At 31.5% G+C, this 24,595-nt stretch overlaps 3 protein-coding genes across 7 annotated transcripts; 1 reads left to right on the top strand and 2 right to left on the bottom strand.

Moving 5' to 3' along the window:
• Positions 1–1,417: 1,417 nt before the first annotated feature.
• LOC121128771 (uncharacterized) lies at positions 1,418–3,214 on the bottom strand. The gene is made up of 6 exons (XM_040724389.2): positions 2,887–3,214; positions 2,698–2,799; positions 2,105–2,639; positions 1,909–2,046; positions 1,709–1,854; positions 1,418–1,638 (listed from the first exon to the last, which is right to left on the bottom strand). The coding sequence occupies exons 2-6, from the start codon at positions 2,766–2,768 to the stop codon at positions 1,500–1,502; spliced, it is 1,029 nt and encodes a 342-aa protein (XP_040580323.1). The 5' UTR covers positions 2,769–2,799; positions 2,887–3,214; the 3' UTR covers positions 1,418–1,499.
• Positions 3,215–3,224: 10 nt separating this feature from the next.
• Positions 3,225–11,122, top strand: LOC121128769 (thioredoxin reductase 1, cytoplasmic). 4 transcript variants are annotated; one of them, XM_040724382.2, is made up of 10 exons: positions 3,225–3,645; positions 6,454–6,662; positions 6,743–6,803; positions 8,683–8,900; positions 8,973–9,175; positions 9,241–9,447; positions 9,553–9,865; positions 9,990–10,123; positions 10,175–10,380; positions 10,435–11,122. In XM_040724382.2, the coding sequence occupies exons 1-10, from the start codon at positions 3,564–3,566 to the stop codon at positions 10,785–10,787; spliced, it is 1,986 nt and encodes a 661-aa protein (XP_040580316.1). In that variant the 5' UTR covers positions 3,225–3,563; the 3' UTR covers positions 10,788–11,122. The 4 variants fall into 4 exon arrangements, with proteins under 4 accessions (XP_040580316.1, XP_071748630.1, XP_040580319.1 ...); XM_071892529.1 differs by lacking the exon at positions 3,225–3,645 and adding an exon at positions 5,987–6,133; XM_040724385.2 differs by lacking the exon at positions 3,225–3,645 and adding an exon at positions 7,201–7,265 and having other exon boundaries at positions 6,582–6,662.
• Positions 11,123–11,124: 2 nt separating this feature from the next.
• LOC121128770 (leukocyte elastase inhibitor) lies at positions 11,125–14,939 on the bottom strand. Of its 2 annotated transcripts, none has more exons than XM_040724386.2 (5): positions 14,843–14,939; positions 13,919–14,611; positions 11,769–11,973; positions 11,543–11,709; positions 11,125–11,472 (listed from the first exon to the last, which is right to left on the bottom strand). In XM_040724386.2, the coding sequence occupies exons 2-5, from the start codon at positions 14,566–14,568 to the stop codon at positions 11,268–11,270; spliced, it is 1,227 nt and encodes a 408-aa protein (XP_040580320.1). In that variant the 5' UTR covers positions 14,569–14,611; positions 14,843–14,939; the 3' UTR covers positions 11,125–11,267. The 2 variants fall into 2 exon arrangements, with proteins under 2 accessions (XP_040580320.1, XP_040580321.1); XM_040724387.2 differs by lacking the exon at positions 14,843–14,939 and adding an exon at positions 14,731–14,806.
• Between the last annotated feature and the right edge of the window lie 9,656 nt (positions 14,940–24,595).

The raw sequence follows: 24,595 nt of genomic DNA on the forward strand, positions 1-24,595 counted from the left end.
TCTAATGGAATGCCCATATATATATGAATATGACTGGACAATTTGGATTATAATTCAAAATTTAAGTGGGTTAGCACTTACAATTATATTCAAACTGTATTCATTTTTCATAATCCAATAAATGTTCAGAAAATTATATTCAAACTCTAGTATATGAAAAAATTCTTAAAAAAGGAAAAAAACTCAAAACTATTAGGCTTTCGATCAGATTTAGGAGTTACAAAAACTATGAAATTCTTTTCAATTAGAAGAAAATATGTACATAAAACTAATCAAATAATCTATTTGGGACTTATTAAGGATGTAAACAATCCTATTAAGGGTCAGATATAAAGTATTTACGCAAGTTTGGATGTTTTGTTTCCCTTTGGTAAATATTTATTTAACTTTCTCTTCTAATAAATTTACATTTTCACATATCTATAAATGTCGTACTTTATAGCTTGTGTTTGCAATTTGAATGCCCTTCCAACTTACATAGCCCCTTAAAAAATGTTGCTCGATAAAATGAGATGGGTTTTAATCTTAGTTTAGTTAGTTTGAGCTTGAAGGGATTGTTAAAATTCCTTTATGACTAAATAGAATATCTTTTGCAAATTTAATGGCTACAACTTCCACAATCAGAGATAAATAAATACGTTTAATTGAGATCATACAATCAAGTGAATGAAAGTAACTATTATGATGGAGCATTCATAGGATATTTTCCTTAATGAGATTGAAAATTATAAAGTATCCCTATCCATAAAGATTAAAAGTATATTTTATTAATAAGAAGGATAAATAAATATAATTAGCTAATAATATAGCTATTAATAATATAATCATAATATAGCTATGGAAATAGCCATTATACTCAATAATTGGCATTGATTATATACTCATCCTTTTTGGGTTTTTTAGCTAGGTTATTCACATGACATTTTACGATCAATCATAAATAGATGTGTATTATCATTTTTTTTTAATTGAGAGGGTTAGTGAAGGACTACAAAAGGTTGAAGATAATGTTCAAATAAAAATTTAACGATATCACAAGAATAAGATTATTTTTTTTAATTTTAAGGAGACTATATTGTCATACAATTCTTAATAAATATAGTATTCATATCAAAAAACAATATGTAATTGTAAACAATCACGTTTGAATTTTGATGACAAAATAATCCAGATGAGTGAATTTGAAATCGGCTTAAAGCTCTTATGTTTAATTATGAAAATATCCCTAAGCATAATTATTGTAACAACGTCAATTTAAGAGTTATATAATTTCTAAGAATTCACAATTTGTGAATGAATAATTCAATACCCATTTGAAAACCATTCTTTTCTTTTTTTAATTTAGTTATCAAAGAAAAATGTGTAATTATTATTTTCAATGTTCTATAAATTTGTATCACGAATACGAATGAAAAAAGACAATGAATGTATGATTTATTATAAATTAAAAGAATGAATAAACACTGGAGGCAGAATCTTCTACCCAAAACCACATTAATTTAATGAGAGAATTTGTGTACATAATCAAACGCTGATGTTAGCAAAATAATTTGTGATATTTTTTCTTGTTGCATTGATGATTTTTGTTCAAACCTATTGTGCCAGAGACCATCATCAATGTCCAAATAGAACGGAGAACTGAAAGAATAAAGAAGACATTTTATGATAATGTGTTTGTGATAGGGATTTATAGTGATTCTTGAGAAACCTCGGATTGTCTCTTAAATGATATTGAATTTTGGAGGAACCAGATATTCTTTCAGATCCTATTTTAAGATTAAATAGATTGTTGACGAGGCTAGGTTTGACGTTATAAACGAAATCGTGTTTATGGACCATACTGAAGTATTCATTCTGAAAAATGAACTTACTCTATATAATTTATCAAATAACTTTTCTATAACTCACATTTGGACTACTGTAAAAATGAATTTCATAAAGAAGAGTCATAAAAATTGTATTCAAAGTATGTAGAGCAACTCGAAATGGGATGGAACTATTTTTAGATGTAATGGGCGCCGATTTTTCTTGTATAAAAAAGGAAGTCTGTTCGAAAATATAAGTAATAATTAGTTGATCATGAGATAAATACGTGTCAAATTACTTTTGGGATTTCGTTAACAATGGACTTCATTTGATCGTGTACTTCATGAATTTCAAATTGAAATTTTTTTTCTAATATGTTGAGTTTTAATGGAATCGATTTTATATCTAAAACCTTGCGTTGAATACGGTCGAAATGTACAAAAGCAACAGAATCAGGATACACTCTAAAAGTCACGAATGATGATCCAGCCGAAGCCTCATTAAACAATGGATAAATAAATTTTTTATAAACAGATGCGTCTTTGATTGACTTTGACGTATGAGCGAATTTCTTATTTTCCTTACTCTCATTTTTGTGAATGGTAGAGGAGAAGGATTTCAAAATCTTTTTGGACATGTTCTCAATGATTTTTGTATCAAATTTCTTCAAGTCAAGCAAGGACTCAATTTTTTGTATTTGTCCCATTTGATTCATTTCTTCAAATAATAGAACGGAACGAGGCTTAGAAAGGAATTGATTAAGATCTTCCGGGGATTTGGATTGATTAATTCGCGACAAAATGACTTTGGTTTCTTCTTCATCAAAAGGGGCGCTTTAAAAAGAGATACAATATGGCAAAAAATATAACTAATGATATATTTTATACTTACATATAACCAATAGCTTTGTGAACATCCTTTATAAAATTTCTGCGACTTGTGTGTCTAAAGAGAATCCACATCTTTATTAATTATTATAAATTATAAGTCCACCTAAAATGATTTATTACATAAGATTGTTATGATTATTTAAAGCTTTGGTTGGGACGTCATACTAAGAAAATATTGATCCCAACAAACCTTATAACGTCATGAATTAGGGATAAGAACAGATGGAATTAAATATAAATCAAATATAGTAAAGAGGCTGTAGAATTGTGAATAGTAAATACATTCCACATACTAATATATCGCTATAGGAGTTCTGTGGAGTTAAACTAAGTTATTCCACAAAGGTTGATTAAATAACTGGGAGGCATCAATATAAGTTAACACTTAAAATTCAAAATTAAAATAGCTTCAACACAAAGTAGCGTACCGAAGACCACGTGATCAATACTTATATACGGTAGTGGTCGGAGCAACAGTTTTTTTTTTCGCTAGGAGCATTGGATATTACTACGTAACTAACTAACTATGCATCTGCAAAGGGAAGAAAAAGTTGTATACAGCATAAGGGAAAATGATAAAGTGACGTCGTCTGTGGTATCATAAAAACGACATCTTGTGTGAGAAAAATATATATCTACGACCTATCATGTATATATGTTTCTCCTATTCGTAGCTAACAGTCGTGTTTACTATTTTAGTTTAAAGCGTTAGCTAGATTTGTTATTATTCGTCAGCTGGAATTTGTTATTTCCCCCCTCACGAATCGAGGCTCCAATATTTATAAATATCATGAACTAATACTTTTTGTAACTAATAACTTAGGGTTCTCTCAATATGTGTTTTACATAACAAAAGTGTTGTTCTAAATGTTGATTGGAAGATTACTTCTGCGACGTAGTTTGTACGAAATAGGGTGTCGCTCCTTATCCAATGTGAAGTCTTTCCCTGGTAAAATATTTCAATTATATATTTAGATAGAAATTTTTGACTGACGTCATAAATTGCATCATAATTTAAAGAAACGCCATCTTGGGGGCTCAAAGTTGATATTTTTACTACATAAAATGAACGGATTTCCAATAAATCTTGATTAAACTAAATCAAATGGCTTTAAAAATAAAATAAAACTTAACACAACCATTGAATACTAATTAATGCTAATGATAAAACGGCGATATTTGAATTAAATTAAAGTAATATATTCTGTATGTACTAAAAATCCCTGTTAAATGTCTAAATTTGTTCAACTTTTCTTTTTTTATCTATTAGAAACGAGAAAATTAGAGGAAATGTCTTATTTTGGCCATTTTAATAATTAATGTTTATCTATCATATGTAGAAGAGGTTGTATAACGATGTGATATAATATTTTTAATGGATATTAGGATCAGATATATAATGAAGTTGGACAATAGAGGGATACAATTTTAATAGACAAAAAGTTTTAAGTCATTTTATATATTGGCCCCATTTTGATATCCAATATTTAATTGTTTTTATTGTTAAAAAACTTGCTTAGGCCCCCAAAATGGCTAACATCAACAATGCAGACGTCCCATGAAAACACTCTATTTATAAAATTTTATTTCTTATATAAAAGGCCTGAAGACTATTTTAGATAGAAGAAAGAGATATGAATGTCATGTTGATCCTTTCTTTATGGTTCTCTTTGAAAAGTTATATGTACTTTGATCAATTATTTGTTTATAAGGTAGTCTTTTATTTCTATGATTTCACTTTGATAACGCCTGGTATTGCATTTAAAATTAACTTAAGTCCAATGATTTCTAAAAGACATCAGTGTTACATTGGACTTTTCAAACCAAGACAAAAATGAAAAGCATATATTTTATCAGGAAATATCAATTTCATTCAACTTGTCATTAGGACTTTGTTATTCAGTATAGTTATAGCAATTATTATCCTTTTAAATGATAACATAATGCTAATATTTTGCGATATACATATATAATTAATAATCAGAGGATTTACATTTATATATTGAATATATTTTAAGCGGTATTTTAGGAATTACAATGCTTTTAAGAAGAAGTAGCTTGTATTATTCTTATTTACAGATATAAATCATTTTTAATTAAGAGGAGCTTTATAAAAATAATATTTCCCAATCGATAATTTATAAATAATGTTATGGCAAATAATCTTATACCCATTATCCGAACTCATAAATCTCTGGTTATTTTTATAGAAAATTTAAATATTAGAAGTTGACTCCTAGCCTACAATTCCGCGCTCAATATTATCATTGACTTATTTCAGAAGAAATAAGTCAATGATAATAATAGTATCATTAATAGTAATCCTACTCAGAAATAAAATATTAGATCCGTAGCTAAATCAAAATTTGAGTTTTTAAACAGGAAGAAATTATCTTTTTATTTAGGGGTAGATCGTAAACCAAGGCAATAATCGGTAAGTATAATATATCATTGAAAAACTATTAGTTAGATAAAAAACATATATAATTTTTTTATGTTGTGTTGAGGGAAAAAAAAAGTTAACCATGACCTTTACTGTTTCAAGGTTGCTACTTGGTGATTTTTTTTTTTTTTTAAATTGAAAAAATTAAAGTCATGGTTGAACTTTTTTTTTATTAACAATGTTTAAATAATTATACATTGGTTTTGTTTAACTAACTGATGGATTTCCCATGATGTATTATATTTGCCTATCGTTGCTTTGGTTTACGATATATCACTAATCAAAAATTCATCAATAAACGAATTTCTTCATCTTTAAGAACTCAGAGTTGGATTGAGTTACGGATCCAATATTTCATTTCTTATTAGGACTATTATTATCAGTGACTCTACAAATCAAATTTGAGTCAATTCCGCTTCCTCGTGGAATGACATATAATAATAATGCCACTGGTTCTAGGATTATTAGTGATTACCAATTGATTCTTCGTTTCTAGGATTATAAAAGTAGTGTTCTTAACGTAATTTTCACTTTTGAATTAAGCATGTAATATATTGAGTAGATGTTGAATAACTTCCTACGGGAGGTCAAGACCCTAAATTAACTTGCATCATATTTAATTTATTTACAAGGCTGTTGAAAAAACATTACTCATCATAATGTTGAATCTATGGTTTTTAAGAATGGGCTGGGAGTGGTTTTGGGGGTTTAAATAATGAATAAATAATTACTTCCCATAAATGTTCTCAAAACATATATTTCATAAATATATTTGGTTATATAAAGAGGAAATTTCGGACAGGTTCTTCTTTTAAGAGCCCCCTCCTCCCAGCCTTCAATATTATTTACCTCTTTCTTCTCCTTATAATTGAATGATAGCTACTACTACCATACCTGACCATTCCTCCAACTAACTCATTATTATTATTTATGTTGTATATGAAATTGAATTTATATTATTGAAGGATCAATGTGATATTCATCAAGGGTAAAGGTATTTGTAATATCATTATTAATTTTGGTATGGTTTGTGAGGGATATCAAATATTTTATGAATTGCTAATTTCTTCCTTGCTCTCTTTTCCTCTCGATAAGAGCTGCACTAAGTAGTCAGTGTGTGCAGTGAAAACAGAATAGTACATAGACTACGCTCTCCCCCTCACACCACCACAATGTTCTTGCCGGGAGATAAAGAAAAAAAAATGTATATGCGACAGTTGAGATCCTGTCTTGTGCCTTGTCCCAGGGTCGAGCTGACTGACATAATTCACTACCTATCTTTGTTTTTAATTTACTTTTTTTAATACTAATAAGTGCTGGTCAACAATAGAAGTTACAAACGTTTATTTTCGGGAGTCAAAACAACTAAAGGAGGTTGGAGAGCTATTCCGCCATCCAAAATGGCCCCAATACAACTCAAATTTGGATCTAGTAAAGAAGAAATTCAGAGTACTATCAAACAAGTTATTGACGGCAATGTTGTGACGATATTTTCTAAGACTACATGTCCATTTTGTGTCAAAGTATGTATTGAAAGAATGGTTCTTGCACGACCATGTATCATAGAATATAATATATCTGTATTCCTTTGCTTTTGTTTCAGGTGAAGAAACTTTTTGATTCTCTCAAAGTCAACTATTTAACGATTGAATTGGATTTATTAGGTGAGTTTACATAAATATGTGCGAGTCAGAGGGATTAATGGGTATTTTATATTTAAATAATCCCACAATGTCTTCCCTTATGCAACATTGGAATAAAATTTGAGTGTAGTTATTTTTTATGACTGCCCTTATATAAATGTATATCATATCCTATTTGTTTTATAATGAATCAAGAAACTCATTATTCATAATTTCTCAGTAGTCATAATACTGAGTAAATTGGACTTTTAATCTTCTTACTATATATTTGAGAAACTTCAATGTGTGACTTCTTTTTTTTTTGAAGTTAAATCAATATTATTTGCTGTTGTCAAATGGGAATTTTCTACGAATAGTAGTTTTTTTATTTATTATTACCATTAATTTTCTTGTTCATTTACTTTTGTACATCATGAAGTTGGAAAGTTTATAGTATTTAATTAAGGCTAAACATAATGGGATGCTATCATTCATCATTGATGCGTAAGTTATTTCCAAATATTTGTGTTCTCTAAATTTTTGCTCTATCATAGATAAGTCTATTAAGAAACTATTTTGTGTCGCTCTTTGATAAGATAAATCATGCATGTATGTATGACTTAGATAAAACATCACCCGAAGCTATCAATCTCACACTTATTGTTTTACCTATTCTTACAAATATTGGAGGAGAAAATGAGGAGAGTTGCTATATGCCTATGGTTTTCCTCTTACAGTGTGATGATTTTTATATATTTGAATGCTATCCATGTGAGTGATTATTACATATGTGAAAGGTAAAACAAATATATATGATCGAGGTCAGAAGGGGTTTATTTTTTATATTATACATGTATGTGTGTACAAGATATATAAAGAAAACTTTTTTCCTGTGGACGACTTTCGCCTACTCTGCTAGGATGTAGTCGCGGCAGGAGCAGTTAATCGTTTTATTTTCACTTTAATGCTTCAAAGAAAAAAGTTATGAAATCCTATACATATATTATACATTTATTGTTTAAGGGGAACACACCTTTTTTCCTCTCCTTTTCAGTATCGCTACGATTTGGAAGAGGAAAAAGTGCAAATGCACTTGTATCATCTTCAAAATAAATACTGTATGCAATTTGAAATGTAGCTCATTTCTATAATTTGGAATTACCTACATGTGTACATACATGGAATTACTGAATAGCGATAGAGGGGGAAGGCATGGAAAATTGCTCTAACATATTAAAAATTTACGACTAGTGGACTTACACCATTTCTACGATTGACTTAATCACAACATGTTAAATATTCATCATGTTCAGACTCATGAAATATTCAAATAGTTGGAGGTGAAAAGGGGATACTGTTTCCATGCTAATAAGTAATGGGATATTCTTTCCTTGTAGAAATCTTAATTAAAAATCGGAATAATTTGAATAATAATAATTTATTCAAAAACGATTTAAAAGAATTCATAATTTTTAGTGCATGTATATCATTCCTTCTAATGCCATGGTTTAACTTATTTGTCTCTGCATAATGAAATCCTCTCTGTTTGGCACATTTTTCACTCGACTTAAATTATTTTTCTCAAGATCTCTTATGAATTTGTATAGTAAGTTTTGCTTCGGAATTTTATTTAAGTAATTTATTCAGTATTACTATATTGGATCTCGTTATCTATCATATTATATGTTACGTAATACATGTTTTTTATTCGGTTTTTCTCACTAAAAACACAGTCCAAATAGGATGAGCATTGACTAGTTTATGTTTAATGGCGTTGGTTGATTTAATTTCTTCACGATTTATGTTAATTAATATTGAAAAAACAAATGTTAGTTAGTTATGCGATATTTTTTTAATACTCATTTGTTCGCGTATTTGGCTTTATCTTTAGTTCCTCATTATGCCCCAATTTTTATTTCAGAGAACGGAAGTGCGATTCAACAGAGCTTGGCTGATAAAACAGGACAAAGAACTGTTCCCAATGTCTTTATCAATGGAGATCATCTGGGCGGAGCCGATGATACACTCAAAGCTGCTTCAGAAGAGCGCTTGTTACCAATGATAAAAGCTGATAAACATAATTATGATTATGATCTGGTTGTAATTGGCGGGGGATCCGGAGGGTTATCTGCATCTAAGGTTAGGATACATTTGTATTACTGTTTGTTTGTTTTTAAATGTTACTATAATTTTATCATTTTTAAATGTTAGGAAGCTGCTAAACTAGGTAAAAAAGTAGCTGTATGTGATTTTGTCAAGCCTTCTCCTCAGGGAACAAAATGGGGACTGGGGGGTACTTGTGTCAATGCAGGATGCATTCCAAAGAAGCTCATGCATCAAACTGCTCTGCTTGGGGAAGCCATGAAGGATGCTAGTGAATTTGGTTGGGATGTACCGAAGTCCTCTAATTTGAAGTAATTTTGAATATAGGGTTGAAGTGATAAAATATATTTTAAACATTTTATTTTTATTTTCAAAGATGGATGGATATGGTCTCAGCTATTCAAAATCATATCGGATCTCTCAACTGGGGATATCGTGTACAACTTAGAAAGGAAAACGTCACTTATTTGAATGCCTATGCATCTTTTAAGGATCAACATACGCTTAATCTTGTCGATAAAAAAGGAGAATCAAAAAGTGTTAGCGCCCAGAATTTTATTATTGCGACAGGAGGAAGGCCTAAGTAAGTGATCATAATCTCTAAACCACGGCTTATAAATTTTATAATCCTAAATGTAAATGTAGTCGAAGATTATACTGATGATTAATTTTAAAATGTATATTTTAGCTATCCCAAAATTCCTGGAGCCAAAGAATATGGCATAACCTCTGATGACATTTTTAGTTTAAGCTTCTCTCCTGGAAAGACTCTTTTCGTGGGAGCTTCATATATTGCTTTAGAATGTGCTGGGTTTGCAAAAGGAATAGGCATTGATTCTTCCATTATGGTTCGATCCATTCTTTTACGTGGTTTCGATCAACAAATTGCAAATATGATAGGGAAAAACATGGAAGACCATGGTATTAAATTTATCCGCGAATGTGTTCCTACGTCTTTGGAGCAACTCGAAGCTCCTGTTCCGGGTGAAAAAGCTGGTTTGGTACGTGTATTAGTTGATATGTTTTTAATTTAAATTTGTTCTTAAACATTATTTGCCTGGTAGTACTTAAAGTATTATTTTTTTTTTCATTTGCTACAATTAATTTTGTTGTTTTGACTATTAGGTGAAGGTCTGCGGAAAGTATAATGATGGTACGGCTTTTGAAGACACATTTAATACAGTTTGCTTTGCAATTGGAAGAACTGCTGAAACTTCAAAGATTGGTCTTGAAAACATAGGGGTTAAATTAAATCCTAGGTAATTTTTTATATCTTAATTGATTTAGTGTTATGATTAAAAATTTTCTAGTAATAACAAGGTAATTCATGATAAATATGAATGCACAAATATTCCAAATGTATATGCCATTGGAGACGTGTTAGATGGCAAACCTGAACTAACTCCCATGGCAATTCAATCAGGAAAATTGCTTGCCCGTCGAATGTTTGGAGTTTCAGATACTTTGACTGATTATGTCAACGTACCAACTACTGTTTTTACTCCTCTTGAATATGGTTAGAAAACAAATGTTTTTTTGTATGTCATAATTAAGAAATCTTATTTTGAAGGTAACATTGGGTTATCTGAAGAGGACGCATTCGCTCAATATGGAGCTGAGAATATAGAGACTTATCATTCAAATTTTTGGCCACTAGAGTGGACAATAGCCCATCGTCCAGAGAACGATTGCTACGCCAAATTGATTTGTCTAAAAACTGAAAATGAGAGAGTCGTTGGTTTTCATTATTTAGGACCAAATGCTGGAGAAGTTACGCAAGGATTTGCATTAGGATTCCGTCTTGGAGCCACAAAGGCTGACTATGATTCTATAATTGGAATTCATCCAACCACAGCAGAAAATTTTACTACATTAAAAATTACAAAGTCTTCTGGCCAAGACGCATCTGCATCAGGTTGCTGAGGTTAAATATCATCACCCTTTGTATGCTTCTTGAAGCAACTCATGGGTGATGTGTCCACATCATCAGACGTTCAATACATTTATTTGCGAGGATTTTCTCCAAATTTATGAAGGTTCATTCTTAAAGTTTCACCATTGAAATGGATTGAATTTGATGTTTTGAATTGAATGTTTGCCACTGGGAGGATGGTTCTCTTTATTAGTGAATATTCTTCTTCTTTTCTTTAAAAGTTTAATAAAAGTCTTACTATTTTAGGAGTCAAATACTTTTTCTTTTTCTAATGTTACCATTATGATTTCAGTAATAAACTTTCTAAAAGGAAAAATGTACAGAACATGATTTGTTTGTAATCTTTATTTAATGTTTTATCTATTTTAGAAAATAAATAGGCATCTTTGACTAAATATAACGAGAACAATGTTCAGTATACATGTATACTTCATAAAATTTGGATAATACAGGAAAATTCATAAAATAAATTAAAGCAAATCAGGTTGATTGATTCTTCCCATTAGAAGAAGCATTCCACTGTAATAATCCCAAACTAAAAATACAAAAGGATGATCAACCTCAAAAAGAGATTCCTCTATCAACGGAGAAGATGAATTTGTTCGGAAAGAAGAGCTCTTTTTATCGAAGCTGTCGTCTTGTTTGATGTTTGATTCTTTAGCTTCGAACGCAGACCTGGAATTAAAAATCAAGCAATTAAATTACGTATATACTTATAAATATTGTATATTTGCAACTTTCTTACTTCTGAAGTATAGAAGAAACAAAGAGATCTTCTCCAGGCGCAATGAGACTTAATTCGGATGTTTCCTGAGAGAAAATATCAACAATTCCAAGGTTTTTGAATGCTTCTTCAAGTTGAATGACAGACGAGGCTTTAAATCGAGGTAGACGCACATTTATTGCATTAGTCTATAAGAAGGAAGAGTTTCAAGCTTAGATCAGTTAATACTTAAATCAATTATGCATACTTTTAATTTCGACAATATAAGCTGCATGTTTTCCTTTGTCAGATTCTTTTCGAGCTGATACAGGCCCAAATCTACCCTATCTGGAAGAAGAATGAATAAGGATATCCTTTTATTTACGAAAGGGATTTCCAATACACGACACTCGAGTTCAACACTGTATCCATGAGGAAAGGAGCCCCTAGTGTTCATCATTGGAATTTCCATCCTAATAAAGCAGCAAAAATTATATTTTAACTAGTGAACATTTAATTAGTAAGTATAAGTAGTCACAGGAATTGAGGAACTGGTATATTACCTCCTCTACAAGGTGGAGGTAATATACACAACCAAGTGCAAAGTGCATTGAAAAAATATCTCTTTTATTCTGAGCTATAAATAAGAGCTATGATTAATTCTTATCTACCACCTACTTAAAGTGATAAAAAATAGAAAATCAAATATATACTTGGGTGAACTTACTTGAAAAACTAACAATTAATTTCCATTTTTTGAGGAGTGTTTAAATAACTAATCAGTAGGTAATTGATGTCATGATATCATAATAATATGATTTTCATAGGTAAGTGTGGTAGAAATGTGAACACTTGAATTTTCCTATCTATCATAGAATACACAATATATTGTAAATGGCATTCAAAAAGTCAAAGGTGCCATCAATTAACTTATCGAATATCTAACAAAATTGTAAATCCTTCATTTTATTGATTGCTCAAGATTCCAATCGTATAAAATATTAAATCGTGTAAGTATCACGATATTGTGTCTTACGAAAATTTGTTGTGGTTTATTACATCAGTGGTTCCCAAAGTGGGGGTCGCGAGATGATTTCCAAAAAAGAAGAATATAGTTTAAATTTATATTACTTTGAGTGGCATCAAAACTTAAAAAATGATGATTCTACATATTTTTTATGAGTCTCTTCTGGATCATTTTGAAAAGTATTTCCCAGATGATAGTTCTCCACAAATACATAACTGGATACGCCCCTTTTACCGCCACAGCTAATCTTCTGTTCTCTGACATGGAAGATGATGCTCTTATCAAACCTTCATTTGACCAAACACAAAAACAGACTTTGATTCTAAAGCAGCTTTAGATTTACTTTAAATTTTATATGGTTGATATGGACATTAAGTCATCTATTTGCATAAAATGATCCCCAAATTTCATATTCATCTCTCAATTAAGGGTATAGGGGTCGCACATGATCTAGCCACACATTTTAAGAGTGAAACTAAAAAAAGTTTGGGAACCACTGTATTACATGATATGACATCAAAATTATGATATTGATGGTTATATACACCTATTTCTTAAAACTATTTCATTGTGACGCCCCAAACACGTCATCAGCTATTTTTGGCAGGATCATAGTATTTTATAAATTTTATAGGTATGTAACTAATATGTCTTAATACCAATAAAAATCTCTAGTAGTCAACATCAATTCTAATGATTTTGTTTTCTCTCTTTCTTTATTGCTCATTAGAAGCCATCAACTTCATCATAGGTTATTATTAGATCCTCATAAAACCAGTAGGAGGCATTACTATAATTAACTTTAACCTATGGATGTTCTACTACCTCTGATGACGGTCCACCCTTATCTTTCTTTTTCCTTTTCATCTTGTCAAATCACCTTAACATGAGTTAGTTAATTTATACCTACTACCTTCTATTTTCCCTAAACATGATCTTTTTTTAAACTTTTTAAATATAACAGTATTTGCATTTTAAATGAACCTTTCCTTCCCTGATTTTTGTATTAAATGAGAGTCATAATTTAACTAAATTATTTTGAGAAATCATGACTAATATCGTTATAGTATGCCCTGGGTAAAAAATACATTTTATGGGTACATATAAGATTCTATGACTATGAGTACCCATATAATATTATACCATGAACATACAAATAGAAAACAAAGAAATCATCAAGAGATTTTCCTTAGATTATCTTATTGTGTGTTATTATTTTTTTGCATTTTGTTTTCGCAAAATAAACTTGCCTCCAAACATTTGAGACAATAACGTATTTTCTTTCTTTACCCCTCAAAGGTTTTCTAATCATTTTTTATCAGCTACTTTTTTACCGCAAGATTTACATCCCAAGTGAAGTTATAATATTTATTAATTATATTTTGGCTTACCTTTCACCTCCTGGTAGATAAAAGTGTCCTTGTTCAAGTGTATCCTTAGCCCTAAAAGGGATCTCCCACTCACTGAATACATTCAGACCATGTCCTGAAAATAAATCACCCCCTTCCTTGGAGAGGAAATTCATAGGAGAGGAAAGTCCGAGTCCCTGACTAAGGAACCATTCCTCAATAAACGCACCAGCGCTCCCAGAAAAACGACTAATTTTCGTATTATAATACTCAAAAAGACCTTTTTCATAGAGAGGATTGAGCGATATATTCTGCCGTAGAAATAGTTGATTTCTGAGGATGAGCTGCCGTCCATTTTTAAAATCACGGAGTACTTCTCGAAAGCCCGAGTGGATGTTAACGTAGGACATGTGTGAGAGATGCAGGCCCTTACGGAGTTGCTGTGAACTATTGGAGGAATGGAGGGTTCCGAGAAAGAGAAGAGAGAGAGTACTATAAGCATTGAGAGGACTAAAGAGAACATTGGAGTTTGAGTTGGATGAGAGATCCGTAAGTCTATGATATAGGTCGATTGAGAAATAGAAATGAGAACGGGATATTTGACGTGCACGGGATTTGTTGTTGTTGGTTGAGGAGGATCCAGATGTGAAGAGAACAAGGAGGAATATGATGGATGAATGGACGAATTTCATATTATTCTTCCTTTCGTATGTACTTTATATTTAAGTACTTTGTCTAGTTATAGAGAGAGAGAGAGAGAGAAATAAAGTACAATTAAATCATAGAATAATAAAAAAAATCTTCACAATAATAATGGAACAACATAGCATGATTAATTGATCTTGGCAAATTACCGCTCTAGATGCATTAATTAGGCTAAAAATAGTACTCATACAAGTACTACAAGTGAAGTGGAAATAAAGTTTTATCAAGAGTCATGAAAAAAATAAATTGTCAAACACTTACAATGTTTTTGGTTTTTTTTTTTTTTTGGTTTTTTAAGTCTCCTCGTCCGTATACAAATCACATCAAAAATAGACTGATGGAACATCTAACCATTAAAGGAGATCAAAAATAAAAAAAAATAAAAAGAATGAAAAAAAAAACCGACTCATAAAGAATAGAAAAAAAAAAGTTCCATTTAGTAGCTGAGTTTATACACATAGTAGTGGATACAGATAGATGGATAGATATTTTATTTTTATTTAACAAATGCTTCTCCACGGAAAACAATGATGATGATAGTAATGTTTTTCTTATTTTTATTATTAGGTAGGTATCGTATCCCCTCCTCTCGTCTTAGTTTCTTCGTCTTCATCATGAAGACGAAGAAACGAGTGTTCTGATTTAGGTGCGAAGGTGAATAAGAAATTACAGCCATTACACATTGTAACGGAACTTCTTCTTTTGTTATTCAAAATCTTGATGTTTTTGAGGGAGGGTTGTTGTCAAAGAAAATTGCATAATTAATGCACATATAACTATATAATAATACCCTTCTCACATTTTGATAAAAATGACATCATCCCGTAGGAGCAGCACGTAGGAGTTCTTTTTTGTTTTCAATGCAAATAAACAAAGATTCGCATTGGTCTGACCTATGGCCACTGCTGTCGCATGATAAATTTCATTACCTAAAAAGGTTTGTAAAAATTATATTGGGGTAATTTGATATACATATATTATTTTCTAAAAAAAGCCTGGCCTTTCCTCAAAAAAGGTCATTCTAAAAATGAAAATAAACATTCATTTTTTTTTAACAAGTAATTCCATAAAAATTATTATTAAAAAAGGCGTTGAAAAATACTTTTGTCTTCTAAAAATCATAAAAGGTCATCCAATCAAAAAAAGGCCCCACTTTTATCTAATAAAAAAGTAAAAATATTCAAAAAAAACCATCCATTTCCAATTATCCGTGGGCCCCACACAATTTCTTTCTCATTTGACCCCACAGTAAGAAAGACCAGTCCTTAATTTGCACAATCAGGTTTGTGATTTGGGAAAGCCTTGCTTACTAGTTTCTAGGGTGTTGCTTAAAACTGTTGCATTTTATGTTGAAAATAATATTTAATTAATCTTTTTATTCTATGTCCTAAATTTTTTTCAACAACCACTGTCCCTTGTAGTAAATTTGACAAATTTTTCTCAAACTTTCAGACTTGCATTTTCATCAGAAAGAGCTTGTTTACAAGTACTCCAAACTCGTATGGGATAATATAAAAATAAATTGCCTCAGCACTCTTAAAGGGAAATATACAACAGGGGTGTCAAACTCATTTTGACCGAGGGCCATATCAGCATCCTCAAAGGCAGGCTCTTCTCTGGGTAGATTCAGTTGTTTGCTATCGAAATTGTAATATTAATGAACAAAAATTCAAAAAAATAATCACACTTACGACCCAGGTTAACAAGGCGGACGTAACTGTTACGGACTATGTTGAAAATCGGGCATTTTGAAAAATTTGCGGGAAATGTCCAATATGCCCGTTAGAGTGGAGAATCTATAAAATTTCTAATAGAGCGGTCATTTTAAGTTCATTCATATCGGCAATTAAAATGATTCAGGGTAATTTGTCTGTTAAACAATTTCATTGCAAGCAATTTTTTATCCTGAGTAATTTCATTGCACGACTTTGATGAAGTTCAAAGAGAGAAGGAAGTTGCATTGCGACAGAACGCATCAATTCTGTCCGATGGAAATGGATAAACTTTTGTAAATCTGTAAAGGTAGCCGGTCAAAAAATGTTATTCGAGCATTTAGAATTTTAAACTTCAAAAACATCTTCTTTGTTTTCTGCTAAAACGAAGTCTTATGGAATTGTAATATCCGTTTCAGTCCCCACCTCATGTTAGTAATCCAAATTAATTTTATTCAACCCTTTGGTCTGTTCATTCTCAAATCATGAGTTACAAGTTCATTTAAAGTTACAAAATCAATCTCTCTCAACAATCAAGAGTCTGAAAAAAATATTATCTACCAATACGAAACAAAACTTGGTTTTGTTCCACCCTTTTGCTCCGAATTGATTAACGTTGTGCTACGACTTTTGTCTATTTTGAAGCTACATTAATAAAATATTAATCATTGTTATTATTCAAAGATTCATCCTTCACCAAATTTTCAAATTAAGAATATGTGTGGTTTTTTTTGTAAATTTAAGGAGGAATTACCAAATCAGTTTGTTTTTCTTTTGACGATATTATACATACTTGTGATTAAACAACTTAGAACTGCCTGACAACTTGATCCAAAAATAACAATGTGTGAACGAATGTGTAGCTAAATCTCAGTGTCATATCAAAATGGAAAAAAGAAAAAGAGAACAGAAGTACATTCCATAGCATTGGCTCTAGCACACTTTACCGATGACATTATTGACGAAATCCACTTTCCTAAACAGACAATTTGGCGAATGACCACATTGCCAAAGATCCAAAGAGAGACGATCTTTTATCTATTAAGTTATATCCAAAATAAATACAGATAGTGGCTTCAAGTGGAGGAGGATTTTGGAGTTGCTTTACCCAAAATTAAATCTAGAATAGACTTGCTTTGCTCAATGCACATACGTCAAATTAACACTTTGATTCGTTTATAAACTTATTTTCGCTGTCCACAACCTGTAATGTTATTTGTATGTGAGTCTCAATTTTGACTCTATTTACTGCAAAAAGAGAATTGATAGTATAGAAAGGATACCAAGTAATACATATATGTATAGTTGATTATATATTAACAATATATTCAACTATTTCTTCCTTGTATTTTTTTTCCCCCCGGTATATTTTTCAATATATTCAAAATTAAAATCTTCATTTTTGATCAATATAGGCAAATAACTAATATTATTTACCTATAAAATGTACTTCAAATTTTATATTCATATCTCAATGAGAGGCTTAGGGTTTGCAAATTGTCTAGCCACATATTTTAAAAACTAAAAAAAAAATTTGGAAACCACTGATCTAGACTACTCCAAATGACAAACACATCTTGGTAATTATAGAGTCAAAGACCACCTAGGGATAGAGGAGTGTCGATCAGGAGTGAAACAGGTACATAGCAGCTCCAACAGATTTGATGCAAACGATTGATTCCTTCGTATTGAGTCTCAATCATTAATTGATTGATTCTTTCTCTTCTTCGATTATTTTTTCTATTTCTAATTTATTGGGTGATTCTCATGTTTTTTGTTACAAGAGTTTTAATAGCGGTTTGAGTCAACTGTTGAAGTATCCTAATAATGAAACAAACAATTATTAATTTATCAAAACCTAATCTTTGCAATAAAAAGGAGTAAAAAGTTCTGAGAGTTTTTCGTTTTATTTTGACAATAAAATCAATATAGTTAGGACTATCCTATTTAGATCAAATAATAGTTTTATTGGATAACTTTTGTCCATTTTGAAGGTAATTTCCTAATTCCGTGATTGAAGAAGTTTTTGTCTCCATTTGTAAAAAACTTGACCATTCCATTGGCACAAGCCTCTCCTAAGGCCAGTTTTGTACAATCAAGAAAGTTTTGCAAAAACTTGAAAAGGTGATAATCACTTGGACTATACGCTGGGTACGATAGAAACTCCCATTGAAACTCTCGGAGCTTCTGGGGCGTCGTTAAAGATGCATGTGGCCTGGCATTGTCTAGATGGAATACATCAGTCTTTCTATTAGCCAATTTTGGCCACTTTTGGTCAATTGTCTACTTCAATCTGGTCAGTTATGTTTTAAAATGGGCTTAAAATGAATGTGAATAAGTATTGCGTGGTAATGTAGAATGAAGCATCATATAATATATTTATTATTTTTCCCCGGCAATAAGGTTTTTGGCAAAGTGACCGCACATGTATATTATTAAGGGAAAGTTTGTATATCTTTATCTCTGGATGTTGAAGCCTAATGAGTCTGAGCAATGCCGGGTACTCCCATAAGTATGTATACAACTAATCAGTAACTTTAATAAATGAAATGAAATGATAACATGAATGATTGACGAAAATGACCTATATTGTAATTAAATAAGATGTTATGAAACCACGGCGTCATCTCACTATCATCAAAAATTACATTAGTATAAGAAAGTGCTACCTTGGGACAGAGAAAAGCTCGGGGACAACTTTGTTTTCACTCAAGACGGAGCACCGTGGCATTGTGTGGCTAAGATCCGGGCCTTCCGGAACTACATATAATATTCCATATTTTTCGAACCTTAACATGTGGCCGCCCTCCTTTCCAGACACGAACCCTTTATGTAGGCGTGTCTGAAGAAGATGATGTGTGCTACTCATCACAGGATGTCCAGTCTCTAGATGCTTCCATTAAGAAGGAGTTGACCATTCTCGAGTCTGACTACATAGTCAACGTCCGCAAGGGATTTGGGATTCGTATTGAGACAATTATTGGAGCTGAGGGCTCACATATTGAATAAAAATTATGGGGATTACTATTTTCAGATGGTTTTGTTAAATAAATGTCCTCACAAAACCTCTTGTTTAAACTTACACTTGAAAATTGAAAAAAAATAAAAATACAATGTGTAACACTAGATAAGATCAATCCTGTAATTTACTTATATGTGGATAGACTGTCTAGAAAATATGCAATCTGTAAATCGTGAATCTAAAAAGTTTGAATGTTTATTACAGTAGAAAGTTGTAGATATGTAATGTATGTTGGATAGGGTCTCGCGGAAAAGAGGCATTTATAAATCTGCAAAGCATTTACAAATATTAAATATGCTTGTATGTGTCTTGAAATATTGGTATTTTTTTTCTTTAGGAATCTCATGTTACTTAAGTTTTTCTAAGAACTGTAGTCAATAATAATCCTACCTTTCCTCTAAATGCTAAGTTATTACAAATTGTGGTTATCATTAGACTCATTTATTTTCCTTACTTTGCAGTTAATTAAGAATTATATGCCAAAATAGATTCTCCCCAATTTTTGGAATTGTCAAAAATAAATCATTATAATTAATCGAAATATATGTTACATATTATTAGGAGTATATAAATACAAAATTTTCGTTCATAAATCAAAACTATTTTTTTTGACATATTTTAATTATAATTATTACATGTTATATGTTTCTACTACTTAGAGTTGCATCTTTTTCATTAAATTACATCATTGCCTTAATTTTGTATGATGGAAGTCAAAGGGCTCTTATACCTTAATTCCATAAAAGGAACCATTGAATTATAAGAAGAGAGGAAATTCTGTTGAGAATAATACCGTTAAATAAATTGGTTCAAATGCATATACACGAGTTGTGTTCAAAAAATAAAGTGACTTAGTATTTTTATGATAAAATATTAATTTATGCATAAATTTTTATGTTGTCCCCTTCAAAATAATCCCCCTCAGATACAATACACTTGTGTTAACGCTTTTTCCAATCCTCGAATCACTTGTCATAAGGGTTTTTCAGTATAGCCTTGAGCTCTTCCAGCGATACTGTCTTTATCTCCTCAATAGTTGCAAATCTCCATTCTTTCTCTTCAGTCTTAGGAACAAAAAAAAGTCACATGGGCCAAATCCGGTGAATATGAGGGGCTGAGCTATGATTGTTGTGTTTTTTTGGCCAAATAATATATAACCAGCAAATATGAGTGAGAAGAGGCATTATCGTGATGCAAAAGCCATGAATTGTTTTTCCACAATTCCATAAAATTTCTTCGTGTTGCTTCTTATATAACTTCAAGATAATACACTTTATTGACCGTGTGACCATATAGTAAGAACTCCTGATTCACTGCGCGACGTTAGTCGAAAAAAAAACAAAAAAAAAAACGGTGTTCAAACGTCCAAAAGCTACGCTCGTCATTAACATTTTCCTAGCTATCTTAGAAGAGTTAAACATTTTGTTTTCTCAGAACAGTTTTAGCAGACGCCATTGTCAACGTTTGAGGTGTTTTGGAGTACTTAATTTCTTTTTTAACACAAAATTTGATGAAATTCTTTGATCCATGTTTTTCAATAACAAAAATCGCCAAACACGCAAAATATTTCTAACCATTATGCCTCTCACAAACAAACTGAACATATTATATGTATAGCTGAAACAGTAAATATATGTTCATAGCGAGTGTACTAAAATAAAAAAAATCGAGCATAATTCGAAAAGTAACCTTACTTTTTGAAAATACTTCGTATATATACACCATATTAGTGTTGAGAATCGATCTGAAATATATATTTTTTTTTCGTGTTGGTCGATCTGGACTGATATATATATAAAAATATATCAAAATTTGACCCAAATTATTTAAGGATCTCTGACCAATTTAAGACTTTCAGATCGATAACCAACACTAATTTATGTATCCAAAAAATTCCATTTCAACATCAATGACGATTACGTATTTTCATGGATAATAATGATCAAAAATGTTATTTTTGGTATTCCCATGACTTTTATTTTATTGACGTTCTTGGCCAACTTTATTTTTATAGGTCACTTAGTTATATATGTATAGTGCTGTATCGGTCTGAAAAACCTACAAAGACGTTAGTGACTGTGTTAATGATTGGTCATTATCCGTCTTTTATCGTAACTACAACAGCTGAAATGGCATCGTTACTAACTACGTCATTTCAGTTGTTGAAGTTTTATCGTAACTTCTTTTTATCAATATGCCTGAAGTATACAGCAGGAGCTGCGTGGATAGAACTTATTGCATGATAAAAAAAATCGGGCCGATAAAAAAAAAGAGACGGAAAGTGGTAAAAAAAAAAACAGATTAGGAAATCCGTCCCAGGACCAATCCAAGACTAGTTATATGTAATAAAAGAAAATCTACTGAAGATGACGCAAACAAATCACTCGCACCAAACAAAAGAATAAAATTGCAACACATATTTTGATTTGATTTTAAAGCCAAACAAATTTCATGTCTTTAAATAGTAGTATATACATGTAGTAACTATTGTTGTATTTATAAACTAGGTAGGTAGATATATAATGCTTTATGAAACCAAGTAACTTCACACATAAATGATAGTCTTGAGACTCGGTCCAGAACCGATTTTTTTTTTCGGTTTGGTCTTAAGGGATTTTTTTAAGACTGATTTGAACCGATTTTTCGGTCAAGAGAGCGGTCTCAGACCGTGGACCGATTTTTTTTGGTCTCACTTTGTAGAGTAGTTTTGATTCGGTCTCACCTTATAGACCAATTTTTTTTCTGTCTCAATTTATGGGCCTATTTTTGTCAGTCTCATACACTATGAGAGACCAATTTTTTTTTCTAGATCAACTGTCATTCATTTCTTTTAAAAATATTGCAAAAGTACACGATAAGTTATAGAACAAATACTGTATACATATAAGAGACGGCGGGATCAAAATTAATCCGAGCTATCTCTGGTTAAACTTGATTGTACTTTAAAAAATATATGATGCCATGTTATAAATAATTTATCTGTAAAATCTGTCTATACCGATTTTTTTGTGACTGAACTAGACCGAATTTTTCCTTTAGACCGATCTAGACCAAATTTTAATATGAGACTGGCCCAGACAAAGCTTTTTTGTTTAGACCGAATTATTTCGGTCTAAACAAAAAATACAACAGTCCCAAACAAGTCTAGGATTTCCAGACTAAAACTCAACACTTATAAATTAATACAATTACCTCATTTCTTCCGTTTTCTTAATTGTTTGGAAGACCTATTTTCCGGGTGGTGCATTGAAATCTGAACATTTACTAATTCAATAATCAATTAAGGTTGAGTGATTTAAATTAATTCATATTCCGAAATTATTAAAGGAGAAATAATTGGTTACAAAATAAAATAAATATAAGCTCTCAAAGTTACTTACAAGTCGAGAAAATGAAACTGGAACGTAATCGACAAATTTTCATTCGCACTCTCCAAGTAGTTGGGCGTCTCAGGGATCAACGTCTACGCCGTCAGAAAGTTCGAAATGCGTGAAAAAGGACAAACTGTATCCGGAGGAGTTAAAGAATACATCCCAGGTCAATCCTCTCAAGTCCATGAGGGCCCATGCAAGATATCTCTTTGTTTCATACCAGACTGTCCCCCCATCAGGCCTTATACCATCCCCTCGACTACACTTTTTGAGTACATGTCGAGAGAAAGGCAAGCATTGTCCGTCGTCCAAACATCGAGGCCTTTAAATCCACTGTCAGCCATCACTGGAACGTCCTTACAGAGGACTACATCCGCAGTGGGTGACAGGCATTCTGCCACCAACTCAAGCCATTATTACTGCAAAGGGTGACTACATTAATGATTAAGAGAGCTCAGACCCACATATATTTATAGTATTAATTTTGACGAAATTAATTTGTTAATTAATAAATTATATTTTGTTGAAGTTTAAAATTCAGAGGGTTTAGATTTTAATGGACTACTCGGTACTTACAATTAGTTTTTAAAATCCTTGAACGGTCTGAGACCGTTATTATATGGGTCCCGAAGAAAGATTAGTTTAAAGTTATGTCTAGATCCATTATACATGTGTGCGCGTCTAAAACTGAACACTCTGAAATTCTTAAAAATAGTTAAATAATTCTGTAATTTTAAAAGTGGTCGATGAATTAATTTATTTAACATGAAAGATGAGAGTCTTAGACACATATTCAATATGGCCGCCCATGTTCTTCACTACCAACTCCAGCCTGGACCGGAACTTGCTGCATGACTTGGCGATGAAGCTCTGGGGAAGGTTGGCTCAGGCATTCTTAAGGGCAGACTTCATTTGGTCCTTGGACTTGTATTGGACTCCCGACAGCATCCCCTTTAAACGTTCAAGCACTGCGAAGTCAAGCAGCGAATAATCAGGTGAAATAAGCGAAAAAGCAGAGTGCCCATGTAGCAATCCGGGCCAGACGAGAATATGTTGATATTGTGAACTTCATAAACATGGACAGTTCCTTTGAAAGAAGAGTCAGGGAGACACTGGAAGAGTCTGGAGGTGATTATGAATCCACTGCTCCATGCCACACTGTAAAGAAAACGTTGACTTGGTTGTCAAAAAAAAATTCCCCACTTTGTTGTACCCAGGGCTAGACCTCCAAACTAACCATACCTCAACCCCATGAAATTCTTTGTATGTGACGTTGTAGAGTGACGGACCAACAGATCATCCTCCAGCACAAAATCCGAGCTGTTTTCTATTATCCAAGAAGAATTCCGGAATTTGAACAATGAGACTATAATCAAAACCTGCTTACGTTACTGATGTCAAGTCGAGGCCGCTATGTACACTATAGGCGATTATATAGAATAATAATAATAATTTTTTTATTCAGCTTTCATTTGACATTGGTTTTTATTAAAATCGGAGGATTAGTTTAGGAGAAAGTTCATTTAAAAAAAAATTGTGTTGGTTGTTAAATAGAGTTTTAAAAAATCGAATTTGTTTATCTGTCAAATGATTAGATGTACCCGTAGGTCAGAAAGCATTTGTTATGTTGTGTTGTGTTTGATTTGCCAACGGATTCATATCCTAAGGGTTCAATATTTTAAAAAAATCGAAACAAAATATTTATTAGTAGCTTTTCAGTGACAAGATATCTCTAGCTGAGTAGATATAAATATATTCATATTATATAAATTAATTGATATGTTGTGAACCACCCGACAGCATTTTTATGCTTATGAAAATTTCGTATGATTAGTTTGATAACTCAGAAATAGTTTTGAGTTATAGAGTATGGACTCATCAATTAGATCCCACTTTAGTAATATTAACA

The sequence above is a fragment of the Lepeophtheirus salmonis genome, chromosome 13 (assembly GCF_016086655.4).
Source record: "Lepeophtheirus salmonis chromosome 13, UVic_Lsal_1.4, whole genome shotgun sequence".
Lineage (NCBI taxonomy): Eukaryota > Metazoa > Arthropoda > Copepoda > Siphonostomatoida > Caligidae > Lepeophtheirus > Lepeophtheirus salmonis.

What these genes read in the sequence shown, in the direction of transcription:
- LOC121128771 (XM_040724389.2), bottom strand. Translation starts at nt 2,768, where the DNA reads ATGTGGATTCTCTTTAGACACACAAGTCGCAGAAATTTTATAAAGGAT. An exon ending in TTGTTAACGAAATCCCAAAA is followed by an intron (nt 2,047 to 2,104) that starts GTAATTTGACAC and finishes ATTTTCGAACAG; the next exon opens with ACTTCCTTTTTTATACAAGA. An exon ending in CATTTAAGAGACAATCCGAG is followed by an intron (nt 1,639 to 1,708) that starts GTTTCTCAAGAA and finishes TTATTCTTTCAG; the next exon opens with TTCTCCGTTCTATTTGGACA.
- LOC121128769 (XM_040724382.2), top strand. Translation starts at nt 3,564, where the DNA reads ATGTTGATTGGAAGATTACTTCTGCGACGTAGTTTGTACGAAATAGGG. An exon ending in CAATGTGAAGTCTTTCCCTG is followed by an intron (nt 3,646 to 6,453) that starts GTAAAATATTTC and finishes AATACTAATAAG; the next exon opens with TGCTGGTCAACAATAGAAGT. An exon ending in TTTTACTCCTCTTGAATATG is followed by an intron (nt 10,381 to 10,434) that starts GTTAGAAAACAA and finishes CTTATTTTGAAG; the next exon opens with GTAACATTGGGTTATCTGAA.
- LOC121128770 (XM_040724386.2), bottom strand. Translation starts at nt 14,568, where the DNA reads ATGAAATTCGTCCATTCATCCATCATATTCCTCCTTGTTCTCTTCACA. An exon ending in TTATATTGTCGAAATTAAAA is followed by an intron (nt 11,710 to 11,768) that starts GTATGCATAATT and finishes TCCTTCTTATAG; the next exon opens with ACTAATGCAATAAATGTGCG. An exon ending in GTTTCTTCTATACTTCAGAA is followed by an intron (nt 11,473 to 11,542) that starts GTAAGAAAGTTG and finishes TTTTAATTCCAG; the next exon opens with GTCTGCGTTCGAAGCTAAAG.